Below are 22,775 nucleotides of genomic sequence, written 5' to 3' on the forward strand. Positions count from 1 at the left end.
TTTGGGCTTGTAAAGAAGTGCTTTCATCGACCTTATGGGCGCCCGGGGCGATAGACTTATTTCCCCGGGGGTGTGCCATTGAAAATTGGTTTGAGCAATTTCCTCAATTTGATTATATATTTCGTGTGGGCGTCGATTACCTAAAAGTCCCCCGGAGCTAGAATCAAGTGTCTGCCTAGTGTGTGGCAACAATCCATTATAGAAAGTGGATACTTGTTGCCATATTGTGAGGCCGTGATGGGGACACTTGCGTAATAGCTCCTTGAACCTTTCCCAAGTTTCATATAAGGATTCCCCGTCCTCTTGTGAATATGTATTAATTTCAGCCATTAACTTAGCAGTTTTAGCAGGAGGGAAATACTTACATAGAAATTTTTGGGCTAGTTCATCCCAGGTGTTTACCGATCCAGCTGGGAGGGCGTTGAGCCAAGCTTTCGCTCGGTCTTTTAGTGAGAAGGGAAACATACGGAGGCGGATGGCGTCGTTTGATGCTCCATTGATCCGAAAGGTATCACATATTTCCAAGAAATTAGTTATATGTAGATGGGGATCCTCGTCCGCAAGCCCGTGGAAGGTCGCGGAGTTTTGGAGCATTTGTATCAAATGCGGCCGAAGTTCGAAGTTATTGGCTTCGACATTCGGGGCATTGATAGCGGCGCCTAGATTACCTACGGTGGGTCGTAGATAATCCATAAGGGTACGTTGGTCCGCCATTGGAGGTGGATCACCCGAAACCTTCTCTTGGTTTTTGGCTTTTAACCTTTTTCTGAGAAAGCGTTCGGGTTCTTCTAGTGGTTCTTTTATGTCTTTATTGGAACTGGAGCTCATACACTACGTGAGGTTGGCGTCGGGTTCCAAGTCCTGCAATAAAAACAGAAAAGAATGTTGGTCAGAAGGTTCACCACGGCCCTGTGTTGAGCGAACACGGCCCGTGGTCGGAATTTCAGTGATTGTTTTCCAGATCCCAGTTACTGGAAGTTGGACACGGCCCCGTGTTGCACCGGCACGGCCCCGTGGTCAGCCTTCTGTAACTTGGAAAACAAAAACTGCCAGTGACGATGCTGAGCACGGCCCGTGTCCGACCAGGCACGGCCCCGTGCTGAGCTCTGCAGAAGCTGAAAATCTACGAAAAATCCTAAAAATTAAAGAAAAAAATAAAAATATGATTAGGCCGTTGATTCCTAACTTTCTTAAAATCCTTGTGTCCCCGGCAACGGCGCCAAAAACTTGATGTGCGTGAAGTGTGTTATATTTTAGATGTATATTTAAGCCTCTTTTTACACTTTTAGCCAAGTTTTAAATTTATAAAACACGATATTTACTAACACTAAACACACATATGGGCAAGTGCACCCATCGTGGACGTAGTATAGTGTTGGTAAGATACCGAGGTCGTCCAAGGACACAAGAGCTTTTAATACCGGTTTATCCTCAACGTCTAATCAAATCAAAAAGTGAGAAAAATGTTTTAAACTAAGAAAAATAAAAACTAACTAAATGCTAAAAAATAAAATAAAATAAAAACAGATAGACAAGATGAATCACTTGGATCCGACACGTGTGTTAGTATAACCTTTGATTATTTTTGCACTTTTGCACTTGTTTAAGAGATTATCTTAGTTATTGTAGTAGGCCCCTCTTTTGAAGGCGACGTTACCCTCAACCCAGTAGTTTGAGTCAGCAAGGATACAATCCTAAAGGGTCGGATTATTGAAAGATAATGAATTAAGTCATTAATGCAAATTGTGGTAGGCCCCGCTTTCGGCGGTGACGTTACCCTCGGCTAAGTAGTCTGAGTCAGCAGGGATACAGTCCTAAATAGCCGGGTTATAGTATTAATAGTAGTTAACTTATGAGGGGGTCAAAGAGTTTGGATCCCCGCCATCCAATATCTATGGGCATTGAAGGAGATCCTACTAAATTTGACCCAGGTCCCAAGCAGGACCTCTAAACGCTGAACAAGGGCAAGACCCTTACCAAACCGTTCCCTTAACCCCCGACCAGGTAGCCAACATACCTCCATATAGACCGTGGAGATATGAATGGTGAAAATCTTTTATTTTATATAGACAGTAAAATAATGCCAAGACACCACGGACAAACGATAAGGAAAGATCACCTTCAACATAAGTAACTAGTTATTAAAGTCATTAATACAAAACCAAATAAAAAGTGCAAAAGATTAAAAATAAAAAGTATTATACTAAACACTTGTCTTCACCAAGTGATGTAAGAGACTTAGGCAAACATGGCCTTGATTGTCAAGAACTCTTACGATCAATCTTGGATCCCGAGACGACTCACACACTCTACGATGGACAATGGATGATGGTGTTATGGTGGTGGTGGGTGGTGGATGGAGTGTGAGAGAGGTGGTGTGCCAAGGGATGAGATGGAATGAAACCAAGCACCCCTATTTATAGGCTGAAGAGAAGGCTGGGCACGGCCCCGTGTCCGCTGGACACGCCCCCGTGCCCGTCTGACATTCTCTCTCTTCATTAATTGTAATTCGCAATTACAATTAATGCGCCTGCTGTACTTTCACCACGCCCCCGTGCCCGCTGGACACGGCCCCGTGGTGGGCAATGGAAGCTTCTACTGGTTTGTCTTTTCTGCTGCTTCTTGGGCACGGCCCCGTGTTCGCTGGACACGGGGCGTGTTCAGTCTTCTGTTTTCTCTTCTTTGCCTTGGGAGGTGCCGTTGAGGATCCGGGCAGTCTACTTTTATTCCTTTTCTTGTATTTATGCTAGAATTAGTTGTCTTTTTGCTTCTTTTGTGATTTTGAGCTCATTTCATCCTGAAAATACAAAAGGAAGACAAAAACACTCTTTTTCCAACATTAGTACTTAAAAAAGGTTAGTTTTATGCCTTAATTGATGTGATTTATATGTTGCATTTTACACACATCACGTGTCGTCATTTATGTCCGGAGGTGCATCTTCTTTGTCACCTGCGACTTCTTCCAGAAGCTTCTGGATGTACTCAGCTGATGTAGACGCTAAGCTGAAAAAAGTGGTGTGGTCCATATACCAAATGTGTAGTGATTTGGTACCATACCTCTCCATTGCTTGAAAATAGAATTAAAAAATAAAGAGCTAATTGCCAAAATCGTCCCTGAGGTTTGGGCACGTTTGCCATTTTCGTCCAAAATCACACTTTTGTACCAAATTGCCCCTAACGTTTGTAACATTTTGCCATTTTCATCCAAACCACTAACTTAGTTTATTTTTTCTGTTAAGTTGAGGATATTTGGATGAAACTGGCAAATATAAAACCACAGGGACGATTTTGGCAATTTATTCAAATCCTTTTTAATTTCTTTTATTTAATTATTTTGTTACATATATAATAAAAAAGAATATATATACATGGCGTTTTTAGAAAAAAAATTAATAGTTTTGTCACATAATTTTTATAAATTTTCATACAAATCACTAACTCGGTTTATTTTTTCTGTTGAGGTGAAGGATGTTTTAAATTTTATAAACTAAGACATAAATTAATTTAAAATCTTTATATAAATCAGTTTTATAAAGAGAAAACGTCATTGTTGTGCAACACATAACAATCGATTATAAGTTTTAGTATCTATCAGTTGTAGAGATGGAAAAAAATTGTAAAACGTTACATATTTTTTAAATGTGTTGAGCACCTAGGAAATATGTTGGTAGAAATAAAATATTTATTTAATTACGATTATGAGGGTAACTAACTAATACTTATTATGAGTGGCTTGAGTAAAGAAACTTTTGGTTCATAACATTATAATTACAATTTGGTGGGTAATTTTAAGGTTTGGTAACGATACGTTGTTTGATAGAGTGGGGGGGGGGGGGCACTGGATATGATAAGATTTTTTATTTGACCTTTTTCAATAAGGTCACCAACATTTTAGTTTTATAAAATTTAGAGGTTTAAAACTCTTTATATAAATCAGTTTTATAAAGAGAAAACGTCATTGTTGTGCAACACATAACAATCGATTATAAGTTTTAGTATTTATCAGTTGTAGAGATGGAAAAAAATTGTAAAACGTTACATATTTTTTAAATGTGTTGAGCACCTAGGAAATATGTTGGTAGAAATAAAATATTTATTTAATTACGATTATGAGGGTAACTAACTAATACTTATTATGAGTGGCTTGAGTAAAGAAACTTTTGGTTCATAACATTATAATTCCAATTTGGTGGGTAATTTTAAGGTTTGGTAACGATACGTTGTTTGATAGAGTGGGGGGGGGGGGCACTGGATATGATAAGAGTTTTTATTTGACATTTTTTAATAAGGTCACCAGCATTTTAGTTTTATAAAATTTAAAGGTTTAAGTAGATTTTATTTTTATAAAACTGGTCTATATAAAAAAATTAGAAATTAATTTATGTCATACTTTATAAATATCCTTCTCCTTAATTGAAAAATTAACTTAGTTAGTGGTTGGATGAAAATTTATAAAGTTATGTGACAAACCTATTATTTTTTTCATATAAAAAGCGCATGTATATTCTTTTTTTATTATATATGTAACAAAATTAATTAAACAAAAGAAATTTAAAAGAGTTTGAGTAAATTGCCAAAATCGTCCTTGTGATGTTATATTTGTCAGTTTCATCCAAATATCCTCAATTTAACAGAAAAAATAAACTAAGTTAGTGGTTTGGATGAAAATGACAAAAAGTTACAAACGTTGGGGGCAATTTGGTACAAAAGTGTCGTTTTGGACTAAAATGGCAAATCTGCCCAAACCTCCAGGACGATTTTGGCAATTAACTCAAAAATAAATAAACACTTTGATCACTCATGGAAACTACTAATTCTTAATTCACACGTATAATATGGTAAAAAACAGTGAAAAGGATTAGTTACCCTGCTTAAAGTCCCCATTTGGGTAGGAAGGAAGGAATTGGTTATTGCAGTACCGTTGAAGATGGCGGCTATAATAATATTATCAAACGAAATTCTTCTGGTTCTCCGTTATTTTCGTTCGTTAATCTTCACCACCCCAAATATCTTCTTCAATTCTTGCATTTCTCTCACCAGAATCATGTCAATTTCTCTCTTATTTACCCATTTTGCATATCCTCCTCCTCAGGTAGCTCGATCGACGTTCCATACCCCTGAGGCTGAGGTGAGGCTTTTTTTTTTAAGATTATCATCTTACAGTTATGAATTTTGATCTTAATTTCTCCTGATTCCCCATTGTTGCTTATTGCATGCATTCTTTAATTCATGCTTTCACGGTAATCATTGATCGGGGGCGGCCGACCACAGACCTTTTCGCTCAGTAGTGGATAGTATGTAGTTTATGTATAGAAATATTTGGGTATATACTTTTTTTAACCCCAGGTTTTATAGAAATTTTCGGGTAAATACATTTTCGACCCCGGTCAGAAATCTCAAGCTTCGCATCACCTAGGGTATTGTGTAATTGTTTCATGTACTTTTTGATCAAGTTAGGGTTTTTCGAAATCAAAAACCATATGTTAATATCCATGGTGGCCTCATATATCACCAATGTGTTTTGGGCGAGCGTGTAGGGCTCTGTTTTGATCCCAAAAGCTGATGTGTGTGCGTGCTTCACGCTTGCAAGGTGTTTGTCTCCGCGGCAGCGAGCCGTGTTTGAGTGTTTGCGAGCCCCCCATGCTCAGGATTTCCTGTCTGTTGTTCCCATTGAAGGTTTAGGGCAATGTATGTCGGCTGTGGAATACCGGGCTATCCTCAAGTACCGGCTGATGGTATCGCTTTTCCCGGTTGATGACCCATGTCCTGTATGTCGGAAGTCTTGCTTGGATACTTTTGGGGAGCATGCAATCCATTGCAAAGAATTACCAGGATTTAAATATCGACACGATTTAGTTCGTGATGTGCTTTATGATGTCCTTAAGCGGGCAGGGATCTCGGCGAAAAAGGAAGCTCCGGTGAACTTCTTGACCGATCCATTAGAAGGGAGATCTACCCTACGGCCCGCTGACATTCTTGTTTTTGGATGGGAAGGAGGAAAACACGCGTGTGTTGATTTGACAGGTGTGTCCCCCCTCGTTGGGCTAAGGGACCACGGGTTTGTGGCGGGTCAAGCAATAACTAAGGCAGAGGCGGCCAAAGTAGCTAAGCATGAGAAAGCTTGCATCGAGAATCAGCACGTGTTCACCCCATTCGCTTTCGATACTTTTGGCGCTCTCGCCCCTGACGTGGTGCGGTTCCTCAAGCGGGTTCAGCAGGTGGTAAGCAGTAACACCGCGCATGTTAAGGGGCAGAATTTTGTGTTTAGTAGGGTAGGGTTTGCTATTCAGAAGGGGGTAGCGGCGCAACTTGTTGCTCGTCTACCTGCCATTAGTCTGTAATCGTCTTGTTCGTTATTTAAAGCTAAATATTTCTACTTGTGAACTTTCAAACACTAAAATATAAGATATTTTAAACGTCTCTAGTCAGATTTGTTCAATCGATGGTCTGATTTTTTTCAAATACTCAAACCAATTGCTCAATCGATGGTCATATATGTTCTATCAGATTTGAAAAACTAAGACTCATTGCAATCATGGTCCAATATTTTCAAATACTACATAACGCGCCACATCATAGAATCACATCGCGCGACTCCATAGTTAAGCGTGCTCAAGGGGAACTAGTATCAGGATGGATAACCTCTGGGCTGACAAATCCGTGAGCTCCTTGTGAGCAAAACAGACAATATTGGTTGTGGTATGAGAGGCCTAACCACATAAGTTTACATCAGATACTGGATTGTGAAGATGTTTTTTTTTGCAGATACATACAAGAAATCAGGGCATTTGAGTTTTCTTCTCTCTCTGTCATTGTGAAGAGAGAGAGGAAAAACAAAGTCTTCAAGTGCTAGGGAAATATTTACAATGGAGTCGATAAGCAGCGGAGATGAGATGAATGGACAAGGAGAGAAGATTTTTGTGTCTGTGAGGGTGAGGCCTTTGAATGAGAAGGAAATCGCCAAGAACTATTCTTCTGATTGGGAATGCATAAACAACAACACTATCATATGCAAGACTGCCGTGACAGAACGTTCAAAGTACCCCAACGCCTACACATTTGGTAAGCAATATATCCATGTCCTTTTGCATGTTGAAGAAAAATATAAAGTAGGTTCACACTTCATATTCAACTTCAACCACATAAAAATATGCAACATGGGGTGGTTATACAAAAGGTAACAAGGTTTGTTTTGGAAATAGACCGAGTATATGGGAGCGACAGTACAACAAGACAAGTGTACGAAGAGGGAGTCAAAAGAGTTGCTCTTTCGGCCCTCAATGGCATCAACTGTGAGTGTTATTCTGTCAATTTTCGAATTCCGATATTAAAATGTATCACCCATTATGTTGTAAATTAAATTATTTCTTCAGCAAGTATATTCGCATATGGGCAGACAAGCAGCGGGAAGACATACACCATGACTGGCATCACTCAATATGCAATATCCGACATATTTGACCACATAAACCAGGTAATCTAAGAGAAAAGGTTAAACCTTTTAATGGGTCGTTTCATTTGGAACTTAAAAACTTATGTATGCTTTTGTTTGCAGCAAATTGATAGAGAATTTATGTTGAAATTTTCGGCCATTGAGATTTACAATGAATGCGTTAGAGACCTTCTTAGTGCAGATGGTACTCCACTTAGACTGCTTGATGATCCGGAGGTGAGTATTATCTTATTAATTACAAACGCTCAATTAATTAAACAAAAATCTAAACTTAATCCAGTTGGTTTTTGCTGTCATCAGAAAGGGACAGTTGTCGATAAACTCACAGAAATCCATTTAGAGGACTGGACCCATCTAATGGAACTCCTCGCCGTGTGTGAAGGTAATAGCAATTTTGTATTACAAGTGGACAAATTGACGGGCCGGGCTGACTCACAAACATTTTCTCCTTCGTTGATCACTAATAATTAATGTTTCAGTTTTAGAAGTTTTATGTATTTCGAAAATCATTTTGGGTGACTTTTGACTGTTTGATCCGTCAGGGCTAATTTTTTTAATATTTACCCTTTCGACCCATTCGAGTCAATATATAACCCAGACCCACCCATTAACACACAATGGGCCCATAGTTGTTAATAGCGAATAGCAGACGATAGCGACAAGCTACCTATATGCTACATAGCGATAACGATGAAATAGCGGGCACTATTTTATGTTTAGTGATACACTAAAAGAAAATTTTAGAAATATTTTATATGTATATTTATAAAATAGACTAAAATCCCGCTATTTATAGGTATATTTTATTGCTATTTTGATTAAAACTAAAAAAATCTATAATCCCACTACGTTTCACGCTATGGCTGCGCCAAAATCAAATTGCGACCTATTGCCGCATCGCCATGCCCATGCTAGCGGGCGCTATGCTCTCTATTAACAACAATGAATGAGCCGAAATTGTTGTCTCTAGCATTCACTATAAGGCTATGGGGTGTGGGATGGAGCCCCTAGGGGCTTTATTAGGACACGTCAGCGCCACGTAGGATCCACGTTAGCTAGGGGGCTTTATCACGCCCTCCCTTAACTTGCAGGGTGTGGGATAAAAGCCCCATATTAAACAAAATTAAAAAAAAAAAAAAAAGATTTGATTGGATGAAATCAAGTGGGCCCCACCTGAACACATGGTTCTTCCTCGTTACCATGTTGACGAGCTACCTATAGCGCCCCTCCTTGAATCGCATGGTGTGGGGTGGCGCCACCACCCAGGCGCCATTGATGTTGAGTTGGCAAGGGTGGCGCCCCCACACCCTCCGGCCTAACCATCCTTATATTTTACAAGAATGTAGACTGATAACTCATTTGGGATCACATTTATAGCTCAAAGAAAAATTGGGGAAACATCATTAAATGAAATGAGCTCCAGATCGCATCAGATTATTCGACTGGTACATATTGATAATCTAATACTTATCAACATGAACAAAATTGCATTTCTTAAATCATGACTCGGTTATTTTTCAGACTATTGAAAGTACCGCCAACGAATTCTCGGTGACTGATAGTGCAACCACTCTTACAGCTAATGTGGTATGGATGCTTACTTCAAATATTAAAAACCAATTTATATAAATCTCCTTGTTATGAAGTCAAAATGATTAAATATATAAATGATTTCTTTTTTTCTTTTTTTTTGTAGAATTTTGTTGATCTAGCAGGAAGTGAACGCGCTTCTCAGACGTTAGCAGCTGGTAAACGGCTAAAAGAAGGTGGCCACATAAACCGCAGTTTACTAACACTAGGAACTGTTGTTCGCAAATTAAGGTTTGTTTTTCCATAAAAAAAATTCAGTTTCATTTATATAATGTAACCAACTTTCGATTTTGTCGGTCTGTTGTTAAAATATGATGTGACAGCTAACATGTTCAGTAACTTTTGGCCATGTTTGAGTTTTTATCTTTTTAACTATTGGCCCAGGCACTCGAATTCTTTCACATAATGCACACGAGATATGAACAAACACTTGTTTGACTCTATTAATCAAAACCGGAAAACTCACCACGTGTTACAATGAAGCCTAATCATTTATTTATATTTATAGTAAAATAAATCTTGCTCCCTATGCTAGCTTATAAAACTAGGAAATATACAAATAAACATAACAAACTAAACAAATACTCATTTAATGACTAGATTAAATTTCCTGATAAACATAATTATCTTATGATTCTTCTCAGATCCTTGTGAAAGCTAACCTTTTTTTCTAATTGTGATATTTCATTGGGCGGATGTAGCAAAGCGCCAAACGGTCATATTCCATACAGAGACTCAAAACTAACACGAATCCTACAAAATTCACTTGGAGGAAATGCAAGAACGGCTATAGTATGCACACTGAGTCCCGCACATATTCATCTTGAACAATCAAGAAACACACTACTGTTTGCTGTTTGTGCCAAGGATGTCAGAACAAGTGCCCAGGTTAATGTTGTCATGTCGGAGAAGGCATTGGTCAAACAGTTGCAACGAGAAATGACTAGATTGGAAAATGAATTAAAAAGCATGTCCGGCTCGACAAATGATACTGAAGTAATAATCAAAGAAAAGGAAGTTCAAATACAAAAAGTGAGTTGCGTTGACCTCAAACACTCTCCATTAAAAGTTTTATATTAGTTGATTAAAATAACTTCTCTTGACTCGTTTTCTTTTTTACTAGGTTTTGTTAATGTGACACAAATTAGTAAATAATAATTGTCGATCTATTTGCCAATTAAGTTGATAAAATTATTTTACTGTCTTCCAGATGGAGCAAGAAGTAAAAGATTTGACTCAGGAACGTGATCTTGCTCGAGCGCGCCTTGAGGAAATATTACGAGCAGCTGGAGTTGATCAAAATATACTGCCATGGGTATGCAATCTATTTTCCCGTAACCCAAGAGGGGCAAGTTCTTTTCAGAAACAGAAAAAAAAAAACGTATGTTGAGAATCATGAGAACCACATAATGTGTAGTGCAAAAAGATAATCAGAAGTATAACGCCTCATGTATCACATTCAAGACGATAGGTGCAAATAGATTATGCGATTCTCGGGGTTCTCAACATAGTATTGGTATTGAAACAGACGTCCCTATAACCCCAAGTTAAGGACTTAGGCAGCCCAGCTGGTTAAGACTCTGGTTTACATCCCAGAGGTCCCAAGTTCGAATCCTGCTGTTACATTATTTTTCCATTAAAAAAAGTAACAAACCCACATGCATATTATATCTTTAAGCCGTCGTATTATCATGCAGATTGATTCCGCTTCATGGGATGGAAGTTCGGTATCTAGTCATCAACGCAACGGTTCATGGGATGAAAGTTCTATAGCTGGCCACCTGCGTAACGGTTCATGGGATGGAAGTTCGGTATCTGGGCACCTACGCAACGCTTCATGGGATGAATATTCGGCATCTGGCCACCAACGAAGTGGTTCATGGGATGCACATTCCATGTCAGATACATCTGAGGTGGTGGTCAACGCTCCTCTTCTCCCCAATGCTTCGGTCAACACATACAGTTTTCCAAAGGACCATAAACTACGCAATCCAAATGAAGACCACTACGTTTTCGATAATATCACCCCGCGTGAGTTTATGAACCAATATTTCGGGCCAGACTCGACCCAGGAATGGGAGAAGCCTTCCCAAAAGAACAGGAGAAGTATAGATTCAATAGATAGCTTCAAAGAAGTAGAAGAAGTTATTGAGAAAGATGAAACAGATGACAATGAGGGCAAATTGGGAAATTCACATGTTGATCAAGCTCCGTCAAACGAAAATGTAACTTGTTTGAAACCTCAAACGTTAACAAGAAGCACAAGTTGCTCTGCAATTGTTGATGGTGATCCATCGCCTTCTCCTAAATCTGAAAAGAATGTGGTGGTTGAATCGAAATCCGATTCGGATATTAAGAACTTGACTCAACAAGATTCTAAGAGATCAACCATGAGTGCTGATGAAAAAGAAATGCAGCAACGGACCGATGGGGGCATTTTCGACCTTTCTCCATCATCTAGGACGCTTGAAAAAGTAATGGAGTATGACCTTAGAGGAAGGTTTAAAGATTGCATAGTAAGGATTTTGCTCTCACACCATTATCAATTTCCTTTTTTAAAAAAATATATATTATTTTAGATGATTAGTGTCAAATACAATTATAAATTACTTTGGCCGACTTTCGACCCATTTGACTCTCTTCTCTTCCGGCAATTTGTTTGACTAATGAAACATAACCCAAATAAAACCTTTCTTGGTACAAAAACGATGTGTTTTGTATTATTATTTATTAATTAGTAATAATAATTCATTGTGAAGGGTACACCGGAACCAATTGAATCAGGAGATGAAATGAAGGAGGGTGAAAACGTGTGGTGTGCATTGTTTGAGGAGCAAAGAAGGATGATAGTTGAACTCTGGAATGAATGCAACATACCATTGCTTCATAGGACCTACTTTTTCTTGCTCGTCAAAGGCGATCCTTCGGATTCTGTGTACATTGAAGTAGAGCTTAGACGCCTATCATTCCTCAAGCAAACGCTAGATGATGTTGCAAGGTCATACTTCATTTCTCTCTCTCTCTTATCATTCCTTCTTATTTTGATAAACCCGAGCAATGCATTTGTCCATACAATTTTAAATAAGTCCCATTATTTACATTAATCATTTTGATTTTAATGATGTTTATTATGGGGGGTCAATTCATCCATGGGTGCATGTCAGGGGTGTTCATAAACCATCCGAACCGAAGCATGTTAGCCGGTCTGAGATTCATACAGTTCAAGTTTTGGCGGTTCAACGGTCTGGCCAATGGTTTTGAGTTTGGAACTGGTGGTTTAATACTTTAATCTTTATCATTTATATACTTTTGAAACTAGCACTTATGTATATATGTTAACATCATTTGGCCGATAGCACTCCCATTTTACGAATTGTACCACGTCACTCCCAACTTGCAACTTATTTTCCTCTTGACACTCCCAAACTAACTGACCCCAGTTAGTTTTCTCTGACATTGCCTTTTTATGATGTGGCACTTATTTAGTGACACCGCATCTGATGTGACACTTGTTTAGTGACGTGGTATCTGACGTTAACTAACAGGGTTAGGGTTCAGTTAGTTAGTTTGGGAGTGTCAGAGGAAAATAAGTTGAAAGTTGGGAGTGGTGTGGTACAATTCGTAAGTTAAGAGTGCTATCGGCCAAATGGTGAAAGATGATTATTTAAATCCACTATTCCTTTAAAAATTCTAATACAGACAAACGATCTTGAAATAGAAAATATAAGAAAGTTCGACCAAAACTGAACCGTCAAACCGGCCAACCCACAGCTTGGCCAATTTTGCTTGTTGTTTCCCAAAACCGTAGGTAGCCATAACTTTCGTCAAAATCGGATCATGAAGTGTTGATGATCTAATGATATTGTTTGTTTGTTGATAACTAACAGTGCAAGAGCCCTGACGCTCGAGAGGGCGATGCTAAGCAGGAAGCTTTTGAGCAAATACACATCGAGTGAAAGAGAGAGCTTGTTTGCCAAGTGGGGAATCGCTTTGGAATCCAAAAACAGAAGATTCCAATTGGCTCAATTATTATGGACAAAAACAGATGATCTTGAGCATATTAAGGAGAGTGCAGATATTGTTGCAAAGCTTGTCGGGTTCGTTGAACCAAGCACGCCAATGGAATTGTTTGCATTGAGTGTCGCGGCTCCCAAACAAGAACCGCAGACCGGCCTTTTCTCTTCATGGAGAAATGCCCTCTCCTTGCTAAGATATTAAGTCATACCATGTAACCAAATGCTAAGTAACCTTATCTGTTATATATTCAAATCTAACATTCCGATTTTACACAAAACTAACCTTAATCAGTTGTATACTTAAATCCATCATTACAATTTTGCTTTAAATTTGTATCTTTTGCCCATGGGTCAATACCATTGTATGTTTGTACTTCATGGAATAAAATTCTACTTTCAGCATTTTATTATTAAAAAACATGTGATTATGTGATATTAAATAGTTTTAATTAGAAAAACCTAAACAAAGTTTGTGGGTCAGTTTTAATAATCTATTATATTGGTTCGGTTTTGGGTAGGTACATTTACAGCGTCGAATTAACTAAAACGAGCCAATAGATAACTACTAACTGCGTGTCATTTCCACCCACGTTGACACACGCTCCGTACAATAACCATATACGTCATGGGCGCTTTAATTTTACATGGTGCTCCTAATTATTTTCCTAAATGTTAGCAGCAGTGGGTTAGTGATTCAGTTCAAGCCTTTGTTATTTCTGAGCCTATAAGTGGCCTTGTGTGTTTTGTGTTAAAAGTTTGATATGAATTGATTCTCAAAAACGTCCATTATCTCTTTGTTTCCTCATGCTTTCCCTATTGCCAATTTGGACATTTGGTACATGTCAATTGGTATGAGAGCCGGTTCATCTATGAACGCAAGTGACAAAATCACTAGCGGATGCACAAAGCCTTGGCGCAACAAGCGTTCGCATGATACAAGTCACATGTCAATACCCAATTTCAAACAATACCGGCCGAGATTCAAGCTATTCGTGCCTCCCACACCCAAAGGCACGACTTCCGCTGCTCCACTCTCTCAAAACCGATCTATCCAACATTTTGAGTAACCAAAACCGATTCATAATAATATGGTTTAATTGTGATATTTCTTGTAAATGACCACAAATATTAAAAATTACATCCAAACACCAGCTACCTATACAGACTTGTATTATATTTTTATTTTTATAAGCAACACCTAACACAACTAACAGTGAAGGAGACATAACTAAGATTTAAGGACAGCCCCCTTTGTGATTTTCCATGCTGAGTTTGTATATGACAGCTCATAACGTGTAGTGTAGGTTGAACTGTACGAGTCATTGTTTTCCGAATTTGTCAAATCAGTCAACTTAGCGGACTCTTCGAGGGTTGCTTCCACAACAGCTAGCCGCCCGTCTGGTGAAATCGTCACACTGTCAATGCTCATGTTTAAAAGATTGTACTCCCAAAACCAACCACGTTCACCAATTTCGGTTGCTCGATCTAACCAGATCTTCAGCATTTCACCATCTAATACCTGCAATATTGAAACGTTTAGTTATAAATGGTTGAGTAATGGTCAAAATATAAGTGTGACCAAAGTCATGTTGAGGTCACAATATACCCATGACTTATGAATGGTCAAACCAGGTAATGCTTGATCTCTTCAATCAGATCAGTATTAAAAGAAAGAGTAAAATGCCATTTTCGTCCGTGAGGTTTGGCCAATTTTGCGACTTTCGTCCAAAGGTTTGTTTTTCTGCATCTGAATCCAAAAGGTGTGAAATCTTGCCATTTTCATCTGGCTCGTTAACTCGATCCATTTTTCTTTGTTAAATTTCGTCTTTTTGTTAACTTAAAGGATAATTCGGTCTTTTCCACTTTATGTACAAGCATGTAAAATACCCTTACTAAAGTGAAAAGGACCAAATTGCCCTTTAAGTTAACAAAAAAGACAGAAATACCCCCTACTTAACGGAGAAAAATTGATAAGAGTTAATGAGCTGGATGAAAATGGCAAGATATAAAACCTTTTGGATCCAGATGCGGAAAGATAAACCTTTGGACGAAAGTCGCAAAACTGGCCAAACCTCATATAGACGAAAATGACATTTTAGTAAAAAAAAAAACCGTCTGAATTAAACTACACGGATGATCCCAGTGGTATGTTCATAAAGCAAGTTTGATCCTTTCTTTGTAGAAATTACATACATGGTCCCGTTGTTCAACCATTAGCAACACATTTTGTCCTTTTAGTAAATGGGCATTAAAAAGCTTGTTAAGTAAATGTAAAATGACCATTATGGTGATTTGTTGTATGTTTTTAGGTAAAACGGTATCATGGTCATTTTACATCGACTTAATACAAATTTTCAAGTAAATCGGTGAAACCTGAAAAGGACCAAACATGTTATGGGCGAACAGCGGAGACCATATATGTAGAGGTAGGAAAGTTGATGTGTGTTAGCAGATTGTTGTGAGGTTGGGGTATATCGCAGGTGGTTTCAATTTGACACTAGAAATGGTAAAGATTCGCACTGAAATGAAATGGAGATCAAAATGGTAATTTGCAGTTGGTTTCAAACGGCGAGAAAAGACCAGATTGAAACTGAGATCTAAATGGTATATGCAGGTGGCTTTCATGTGACGCAAAATGAAAATGGCATGTGTTTTGAGTTGTTTAGTTTTATAATAGATAATTATGAAATTGGTAGTTTTTAAAACATAAAGTTAAAAGAATCGTACTATAAATTACTTTTTAAGGAAAATAATTTAAAATGCGAAGATATTATATTTTGATTATTTATTATAAAAGTGTATCTCTCTGTGTGTATAAATATATATAATATTTTTAAGTTTAGTCGAGTATATAGGATCAAGTGCAGATGAGAACTCCCCCGAGTTGCAAGCACTTGAGAACTCCAATGGAAATCCTTCTTCCCGTGCGATTTTTTTAACCAGTTTTTCCACCAACACTCTTTTGGGAAGAAAAAAAAAACCTTGTGGTGATACTAAAATATGTTTGTCTGACTGTGTGTGTGGGTTGGGGGGTTGACGAAAGGAAATTAATCAATTACTTTACCTCGGACAATTTTGAGAGGTGATGATGAGGTCCGAGGGCCTGGGATTTGACGCTCTGCCACTTGCGCACTAGACCTTCAGCATATCTTGCATCCATTCTAGGTATTTCTTCAACTACACTCTCCTCTGACATAGATGGTTGTCAAATAATGAGTGGAAAACATATATCTTTTAAAAATATTGAACACACAACTACTTATAAACCATATCAGTTTTTACACAAAATTTTCAGGTCAGCCCTATCAGGCTTCGGTAGGCGAGCGAGCCACAACATCCCTATTATTTATAAAACTTATATTAGTTATGTTAAATATATATATATATATATATATATATATATATATATATATATATATATATATATATATATGTACACATCAATTATTATTTTATTTTAAATTATGATAAAACTAATTCGTCAATATAAATTATGTTATATAAAGAATACATAAATAAAAAAATTATAAAATATATATATAAATAAATAACTTGAATAGCTATTAGCTAAAATATAATAAATAAGCTGCGAGCCAAACTCGAGCTTTAAAAATAGAGCTCAAAACAAGCCTGGCCCATTTTGCCACATCTACTAATGTATTAAAGAGTAAAGCACACGGATAGAACATACCCACAGTGACGGCATCAGAAGTCATAGGCGGACTTGCTTCTTTATACTCAGTAGAGCCTTTCTTGAACGGCAAAAATTTTAAGCCCGCCAAAGTCATCAATCCCACCACCACACCAGCACACATAATCTTCACAGCCGCATCTTTTATCTGGTAAGTTATCGTTTCTTCTTCTTTACTTTCATCACTATTATTTAAACTATTTTCTTCAGAAACAGTGATTAAATTATCACTCTCAATAACATCAGAATCATCAAACTCATCGTTATTGTTATCATAACATCTAACAGTGCTCTCTGACTCTTGACCGAGTGGAAAAACCTTCTGTAACGCCTGAATTGCCTCTAATTTAACACTATCGAGAACCGCAGTAGCTTCAGCACCGATTTTCGCAATGGCAGCGGCTGCCGCCAACGACGAACCACCACCACCGCCTTCGAGCCTTTCTAAATATCTCAATACAACAGGATCATCGTAATAATCCCCAAGCTTAAAATTAACATCCGTGGTATCTCTAAACCTAGGAAAAACAACTGCCGTCAACCATGCTTCCAACAACTTACAAAGGCCCGGAAGAAGATCGTTGTCGGGATCGTTTCCGGAATGTTCAAGAACAAAAGTAGCAATGGAAGGGTCTAGGTACGGTGAGTTTTCATTGTTCAAACCTAACCATGAGCGACATTCGTCAACTTCACCTACAAGAAGTGAACAGAGACCCCGTTCTAATGAGTAATCTATCTGGCGAACTTCTTTTACGCTGTATGTAAGTGATGGATCACTCAAGGATGTTACTTTGATTTGTTGAAGTTCTTGAAATAAATTTTCGGCATCTGAAATATGATGAGGCTTTTTGCCCATGACGGCTTGTGCTACAAGTGCTAAAGCAACTCCGTAAACTTCAAAACTTTCTGCCGGTATGTTCTTTGGTGTGGCACTAAAGAGTTCAATCTTAAAAATAATAAGTTAGAAACAATAATTTAAACAAAGCATATTGAAATAATCAAAATGCTACCTGTTCCACTGCAGTCATCCGTAAGAGGGCCTCGTTCATGAAATCTTCACGTGTAAATCCGCCAGCAACAGCAGCGGCACCACCACCTCCAACAGCCCACAAAATATTGCGCACACCTTGAAGACCCTCTGTCCTTCTTGTTTGGTATTCATCATCAAGAGGTAACGCCAAAAGTTCCAGCACATATCGTGGGCTTATCTCTTCTAAAGTTTCATCAATTTGTGATTGCAAATCCGGTGCAAGGCTGCTTGCACCTTCTTCCTGAAAGAAAGCAAAGAAATAAATAAAAAACAAATAATTCTTAGCACACAGGATGAAATTAGAGTAAAGTACAGGGACGGTCCCTGTAGTTTACCAAAATTTTGGATTACGTCACTAGATTTTCAAAAGTACACGGGTGGTTTGCACTTTGTAACACATTCAGTCCCCAACTTTGCCAAATATATATGGGTGGTTTGCATTTTGTAACGCATTTGGCCTATAACTTAGACCTGATGAAACCTTTAGATTTGTTGGTTGGGACTAATTACGTTACAAAGTGCAAACCACAGGGACCATCTGTGCACTTTAAGTCTTTACTCATGAAATGATGAGATTTCAAGAACTCAACCAACCGTTTTCTTTGCTTTTTTTAATGTATAGATTAGAAGACACAAAAGAAAATTTTCAAAGGAAGTAAACATTCAAGAATTAATTAAAATTCTTGCCTGCAATAACTTAAGCGCTCTTTCCAGCAATTCACAACCCTTGATATAATCAGGGGGAGACATCGCCATCGTATCCCTTGAGATTTCGATATAGGACAGTGCCATTGCCAACACAACATCCTGCTTGAATGATTTGGGTAGTCTCTCTTTCAGTAAACTCTCACCGATTTGAAGCACCAGTTCATCCTCACCACTTTCTTGCAACACACACAAAGCTCCCGGCACCTTGAAAAAATTTATTCACAAAAATCATACTTTTAGGCCACTAAACTTGGTTTAAAAACGAGTGCATAATGTGCATTGCACCTGATGCGCAATGGAAACGCATCGTTGCAATTGATGCCATGCGGTCTCCTGCAGCGCCTTATGTAGTTGACCAGTATTTGAACAAATTACACCACTTCTGAGTTTTTCAAATCTACTTAAACAAATATGACAATCATTTGAGCAATGGGATTGAAAATTTGAACAAATTAGACCATCAATTGAACAAATCTAACCAGAGATAAAAAGAATATCTTATATTTTAGTGTTTAAATGTTAACAAGTTAAAATATTATCTACAAACAATCTTTAGTATTTTTTTTAATAACTAAAGCCTTACGCCTTTAAATACCAAGCTAGTAAGTTAATTCATAGTCTCCTCGTTATTCTTCCCGAAGGGGGCGTTTGGTTCGCAGGAATTCAATGGAATTTAAAGGAATTGGAATCTGAATTCCATATGTTAAAATGTTTGGTTCACAGAATTTGATAGAATTGGAATCTAAATTCCAATCTTCATGTGTTTGGTTGACAATGGAATTGGAATTGAAATTGAGCATGAAATCCTTCAAATTCCTTGAACTAAAGGAATTCAAGATCCTTCCTATATGTGAAGGAATTAAAGTAATTCCTTGGAATCTTCGACCGTTTCGACCCGAACAGTTTCGAGCCGCACCGTTTCGATCCGAACCATTTCAACCCGTACTGGTTTCGATCCGAACCATTTCAACCCGTACTGGTTTCGATCCGAACCGTTTCAACGCGAACCGTATCGACCCGTACCGTTTCGACGCGAACCGTTTTGAATCGAACCGTTTCAACGCGAACCGTTTCGGGGCGAACCGTTTTGACGCAAACTGTTTCGACCCGTACCGTTTCAAATCGCACCGTTTTGACCCGTACCGTTTCGACCCGTATTGTTTCCACTCGTACCGTTTCGACCCGAACCGGGGGTTGTGGGTGCCGGGGTGATGGATTCCAATTCATTTGACAACCAAACACAACAAAAATGGAATTGAGATTCCAGTTCCAACAATTTCCAATTCCAATTGGAATGTTTAAATTTCAAATCCAATTCCTTCAAATTCTAATTCCTATACAAATTCTAATTCCTATACAAATTCCAATTCCAATTCCAAAACATTCCGCGAACCAAACGCCCCCTAATTGTTTCCAGTGTAATTATATATAACTCTGCATAACCACAACTCTAGTAGAGATCAAACTTACAGTAGTCATAAAAATTATTAAACAGCAAGATGAGACAGGATTCTAACCTATATAAGAAAAAAAAACAAGTAAATAGCAAGATGAGAGAATTACATTATCCCACGGAACATCAGTAACAATCGCATCATCCACAAACCCTAAATCATACTCTCGTCTCAAGCTAGGGTTCGTTAGGGTTTCACAAGCCGCCTGAAGAATCTGCCTCCGGCTAATCAACACATCCTCACTATAACCATACTGAGGCGGTTTCGAAACCCTAGCTTCATAACACCTAACAATTCCATCACCTACAAAGTGTTCCTTCGCTCCGAGAACTCTGTAGAAGTCAATCGGCATAGCCACGTGGCGGTCGGAGGGCGGCGGAGTGTACGGCGGCGTGAGAGCGGTGTCGGTTACATCCGGCGAGTCGGCATTGGTGGTTGTAGGGAGGAATTGGAAGTCGGCGAAGAGTCGGTTCGCCCATTTGCTGGCGGAGAAGCTGCTGGTAGGTCCGCCGCTCACGGCGTGTGGGATGAGGTGGTTTTTAGGGTTTGACGGTGGCGATGCGGTGGTTAACGGCACGCAAATGACGGTTCTCAGGTGGCTGAGAGGTTGCATCGGAAAATATTGAAGTGCGTTGTTGGACTGGTGTTGAGTTGTAGGAGTGATGTTATCTAGACTAATACTAAAAGTTATAATGTCATTGTTTAACTTATATGTTAAAATATTAAAAATAATATTTATATGTTGAATACATTCTAATAACCATTTTTATATATTAAACTCGTTAAACATGTTATGTGAAGCTACATGAACAAACTATTGTTGATGTAGATTTCGTGTAAATTTTTTGGTGTTGCAGAACATCGCTTTATCAACTTTGACTTCTTAGAACATATGTTTAGGGATGGTAATGGGTCAGGACTCAGGTTCAGTCGAGTATTGGTAATTCTATACCCATACCTGGTTATAAAATCATGTCTTATACCCGAGTCAATACCTGTCAGGTATTTTTCGGGTAATTACCCGTCGGATGTCAGGTATACCTATTAGTTTGTTAATAGATATACGTTGGGATTTTCAAATCTATGTTTTTACTATTATCTATCTATATATTAAAAAACAAACCTAATGAATAGTGATAGATCCATTAAGAAGTTGCCATGTGGTGATTGGTCTATTAAGAGATTGTCACATGGCATTTTTTTATTTTTATGTATGTTATCTATACTATCTATAAAAAAAGAAATTATGAGCTGATGTAAAACTGCCTATGTTGATGCAACAAATACAAGACCAACGGTAGTAGCTGGGTTGGTTAGGCAAAAGGGTTGAAGGGTTCAACTTTACCTAACGCGGGTCGTGGGGTCCCCCCACGTTTGCAAGACGTGGAAGGAGGTTTACTAGTTTGTTATAATTATTTGCTGAAGATTCCTTATCTGAAATGTATTCAGATTCGGAAGTAGGAGCAAATGGAATGTGTGTGTTGAATGTGAGAAGGAGTGACTTGTATGTGAACAAGTACTCCACACGAATGACCAGAGATTGGAGAATCAGAGCTAGCCAGGAGATGTCTCTTGAAGTAAATGAAGTGTCAATTTATAAGAGAAGACATCTCCCGAAGTAGAATGTATTAGACTAGTAACCTTGCTTGCAGTGGAGGATTTCCCCTTTTGGGGGTTAAAGGCTTTTGACCCCTGGGTAATAGCGTGCATTGTGCAGACCTGCTTTGCTTTTGCGGCCATGGGTTAGTGAAGCGAGCTCCGGATGTGACTGGCCACTGTTTCCTCCTCGCTTTTCCCATCTTACAGCTTTTTAACCATTGAACCGTTTAACCATTTAAGCATTTGCATATTTAGTCACTTTATTTAGTCTTGGGCTACCCCCGTCATCAGCCCCCCAAGTCAGAGGTTTTTGGGTAGTATGCTCAAAGGCTTCTGACTTTTATGCATGTGTTTTATCGCCTGAAGGTTTCAAGGGTTCGTTGCTTGATTGCTTGAAAGGTTGGAGGCAGTTAATATTTGAATTTTAAATAACTGACAGTTGATTTGATTGATGTGTGGCAGTTGATAGGGTGGCGGTTTTGCAGAAATTACTTTTTGCCATTATTACCCCTTTTGTGGGTTTTTATTTATTTTATATCTGCAAACTCTATTCATATTATTCATATTCTTTCCAAGTTTCTGCCAATTACCTTCCTTCTCTAAGGTTAGTTTCCTTTACACCTTTCATTCTTCGTTTTCTGTTTTTTCAAAAATGGGTGCTCGTAAGGACCTAGCAAAATCATTTTCTCGGATAACACAAGAGGAAGTAGATTTATTTTGTATGGAATATGGTATTGATAGAAAATTTAACCCAACTGCCCCTGCTTGCGATGTTTATGTTGATAAACCGAACCCCGGTTCGATTGCTCTTTACTGTCGTCATTTTCAATGGTCGAATCTTCGTTATCCCTTTTCGTTTTTTGTTTTGAACTTGCTGGAGTATTATCGGGTTTCTTTTGGGCAAGTTCATCCGAAGGGGATGGCTAGGGTTTTGCATTTTGAGGTTTTATGTCGTGCTCTTGGATATGATCCTTCTTTGTTGCTTTTCCGGCGTTTTTTTCGTTTGGCTAAGAATGGTGACTGGTTCACCTTTGAGACATCAAAGGTTGACACTTGCCTCATTTCGTCCATGGTTACAACACTTGGGTCTTGGAAGGATCGCTTTTTCTGGGTTTCCGAGTCTATTGTTCCCTTCAAGATGGTGTGGAGGCATCCAGATGCTGTTCTCAATGATCCGGAGCCCTCTAAATCTGAATTGAATGATGCTTTTCTTACAGCCATTCGGGGGTGCCCT

The 22,775-nt window shown here is 38.4% G+C and overlaps 2 protein-coding genes and 1 non-coding gene across 4 annotated transcripts; 2 read left to right on the forward strand and 1 right to left on the reverse strand.

The window, feature by feature from the left end:
• The first annotated feature begins 229 nt into the window (after nucleotides 1-229).
• LOC118489977 lies at nucleotides 230-336 on the forward strand. The gene has a single exon (XR_004887988.1). It is a non-coding gene; the product is annotated as a small nucleolar RNA R71 (small nucleolar RNA).
• Nucleotides 337-4,882: 4,546 nt separating this feature from the next.
• LOC110916506 (kinesin-like protein KIN-7C) lies at nucleotides 4,883-13,395 on the forward strand. 2 transcript variants are annotated; one of them, XM_022161226.2, is made up of 14 exons: nucleotides 4,883-5,128; nucleotides 6,766-7,062; nucleotides 7,203-7,292; nucleotides 7,374-7,474; nucleotides 7,556-7,669; nucleotides 7,754-7,835; nucleotides 8,831-8,898; nucleotides 8,975-9,040; nucleotides 9,150-9,274; nucleotides 9,745-10,075; nucleotides 10,254-10,358; nucleotides 10,741-11,559; nucleotides 11,803-12,041; nucleotides 12,931-13,395. In XM_022161226.2, exons 2-14 carry the CDS (start codon nucleotides 6,867-6,869, stop codon nucleotides 13,259-13,261), a joined length of 2,667 nt encoding a protein of 888 aa, XP_022016918.1. In that variant the 5' UTR covers nucleotides 4,883-5,128; nucleotides 6,766-6,866; the 3' UTR covers nucleotides 13,262-13,395. The 2 variants fall into 2 exon arrangements, with proteins under 2 accessions (XP_022016918.1, XP_022016923.1); XM_022161231.2 differs by lacking the exon at nucleotides 4,883-5,128 and having other exon boundaries at nucleotides 7,025-7,062; nucleotides 7,397-7,474.
• A 728-nt stretch (nucleotides 13,396-14,123) lies between these two features.
• On the reverse strand, nucleotides 14,124-20,624 carry LOC110916523 (protein ACCUMULATION AND REPLICATION OF CHLOROPLASTS 6, chloroplastic). The gene is made up of 6 exons (XM_022161240.2): nucleotides 20,052-20,624; nucleotides 18,468-18,692; nucleotides 17,761-18,021; nucleotides 16,751-17,696; nucleotides 16,124-16,248; nucleotides 14,124-14,578 (listed from the first exon to the last, which is right to left on the reverse strand). The coding sequence occupies exons 1-6, from the start codon at nucleotides 20,553-20,555 to the stop codon at nucleotides 14,288-14,290; spliced, it is 2,352 nt and encodes a 783-aa protein (XP_022016932.1). The 5' UTR covers nucleotides 20,556-20,624; the 3' UTR covers nucleotides 14,124-14,287.
• Nucleotides 20,625-22,775: the final 2,151 nt, after the last annotated feature.

Source organism: Helianthus annuus, chromosome 2 (assembly GCF_002127325.2).
Source record: "Helianthus annuus cultivar XRQ/B chromosome 2, HanXRQr2.0-SUNRISE, whole genome shotgun sequence".
Lineage (NCBI taxonomy): Eukaryota > Viridiplantae > Streptophyta > Magnoliopsida > Asterales > Asteraceae > Helianthus > Helianthus annuus.

Bases quoted from the DNA above. Each gene is read 5' to 3' on its own strand.
- LOC110916506 (XM_022161226.2), top strand. From the start codon at position 6,867: ATGGAGTCGATAAGCAGCGGAGATGAGATGAATGGACAAGGAGAGAAG. The intron at 7,293-7,373 runs GTGAGTGTTATT...TTATTTCTTCAG, and splicing joins GGCCCTCAATGGCATCAACT to CAAGTATATTCGCATATGGG. The intron at 8,899-8,974 runs GTACATATTGAT...GTTATTTTTCAG, and splicing joins CGCATCAGATTATTCGACTG to ACTATTGAAAGTACCGCCAA.
- LOC110916523 (XM_022161240.2), bottom strand. From the start codon at position 20,555: ATGCAACCTCTCAGCCACCTGAGAACCGTCATTTGCGTGCCGTTAACC. The intron at 18,693-20,051 runs GTAATTCTCTCA...AATTTTTTCAAG, and splicing joins CTGATGTTCCGTGGGATAAT to GTGCCGGGAGCTTTGTGTGT. The intron at 16,249-16,750 runs GTATGTTCTATC...CATCTATGTCAG, and splicing joins TTCTGATGCCGTCACTGTGG to AGGAGAGTGTAGTTGAAGAA.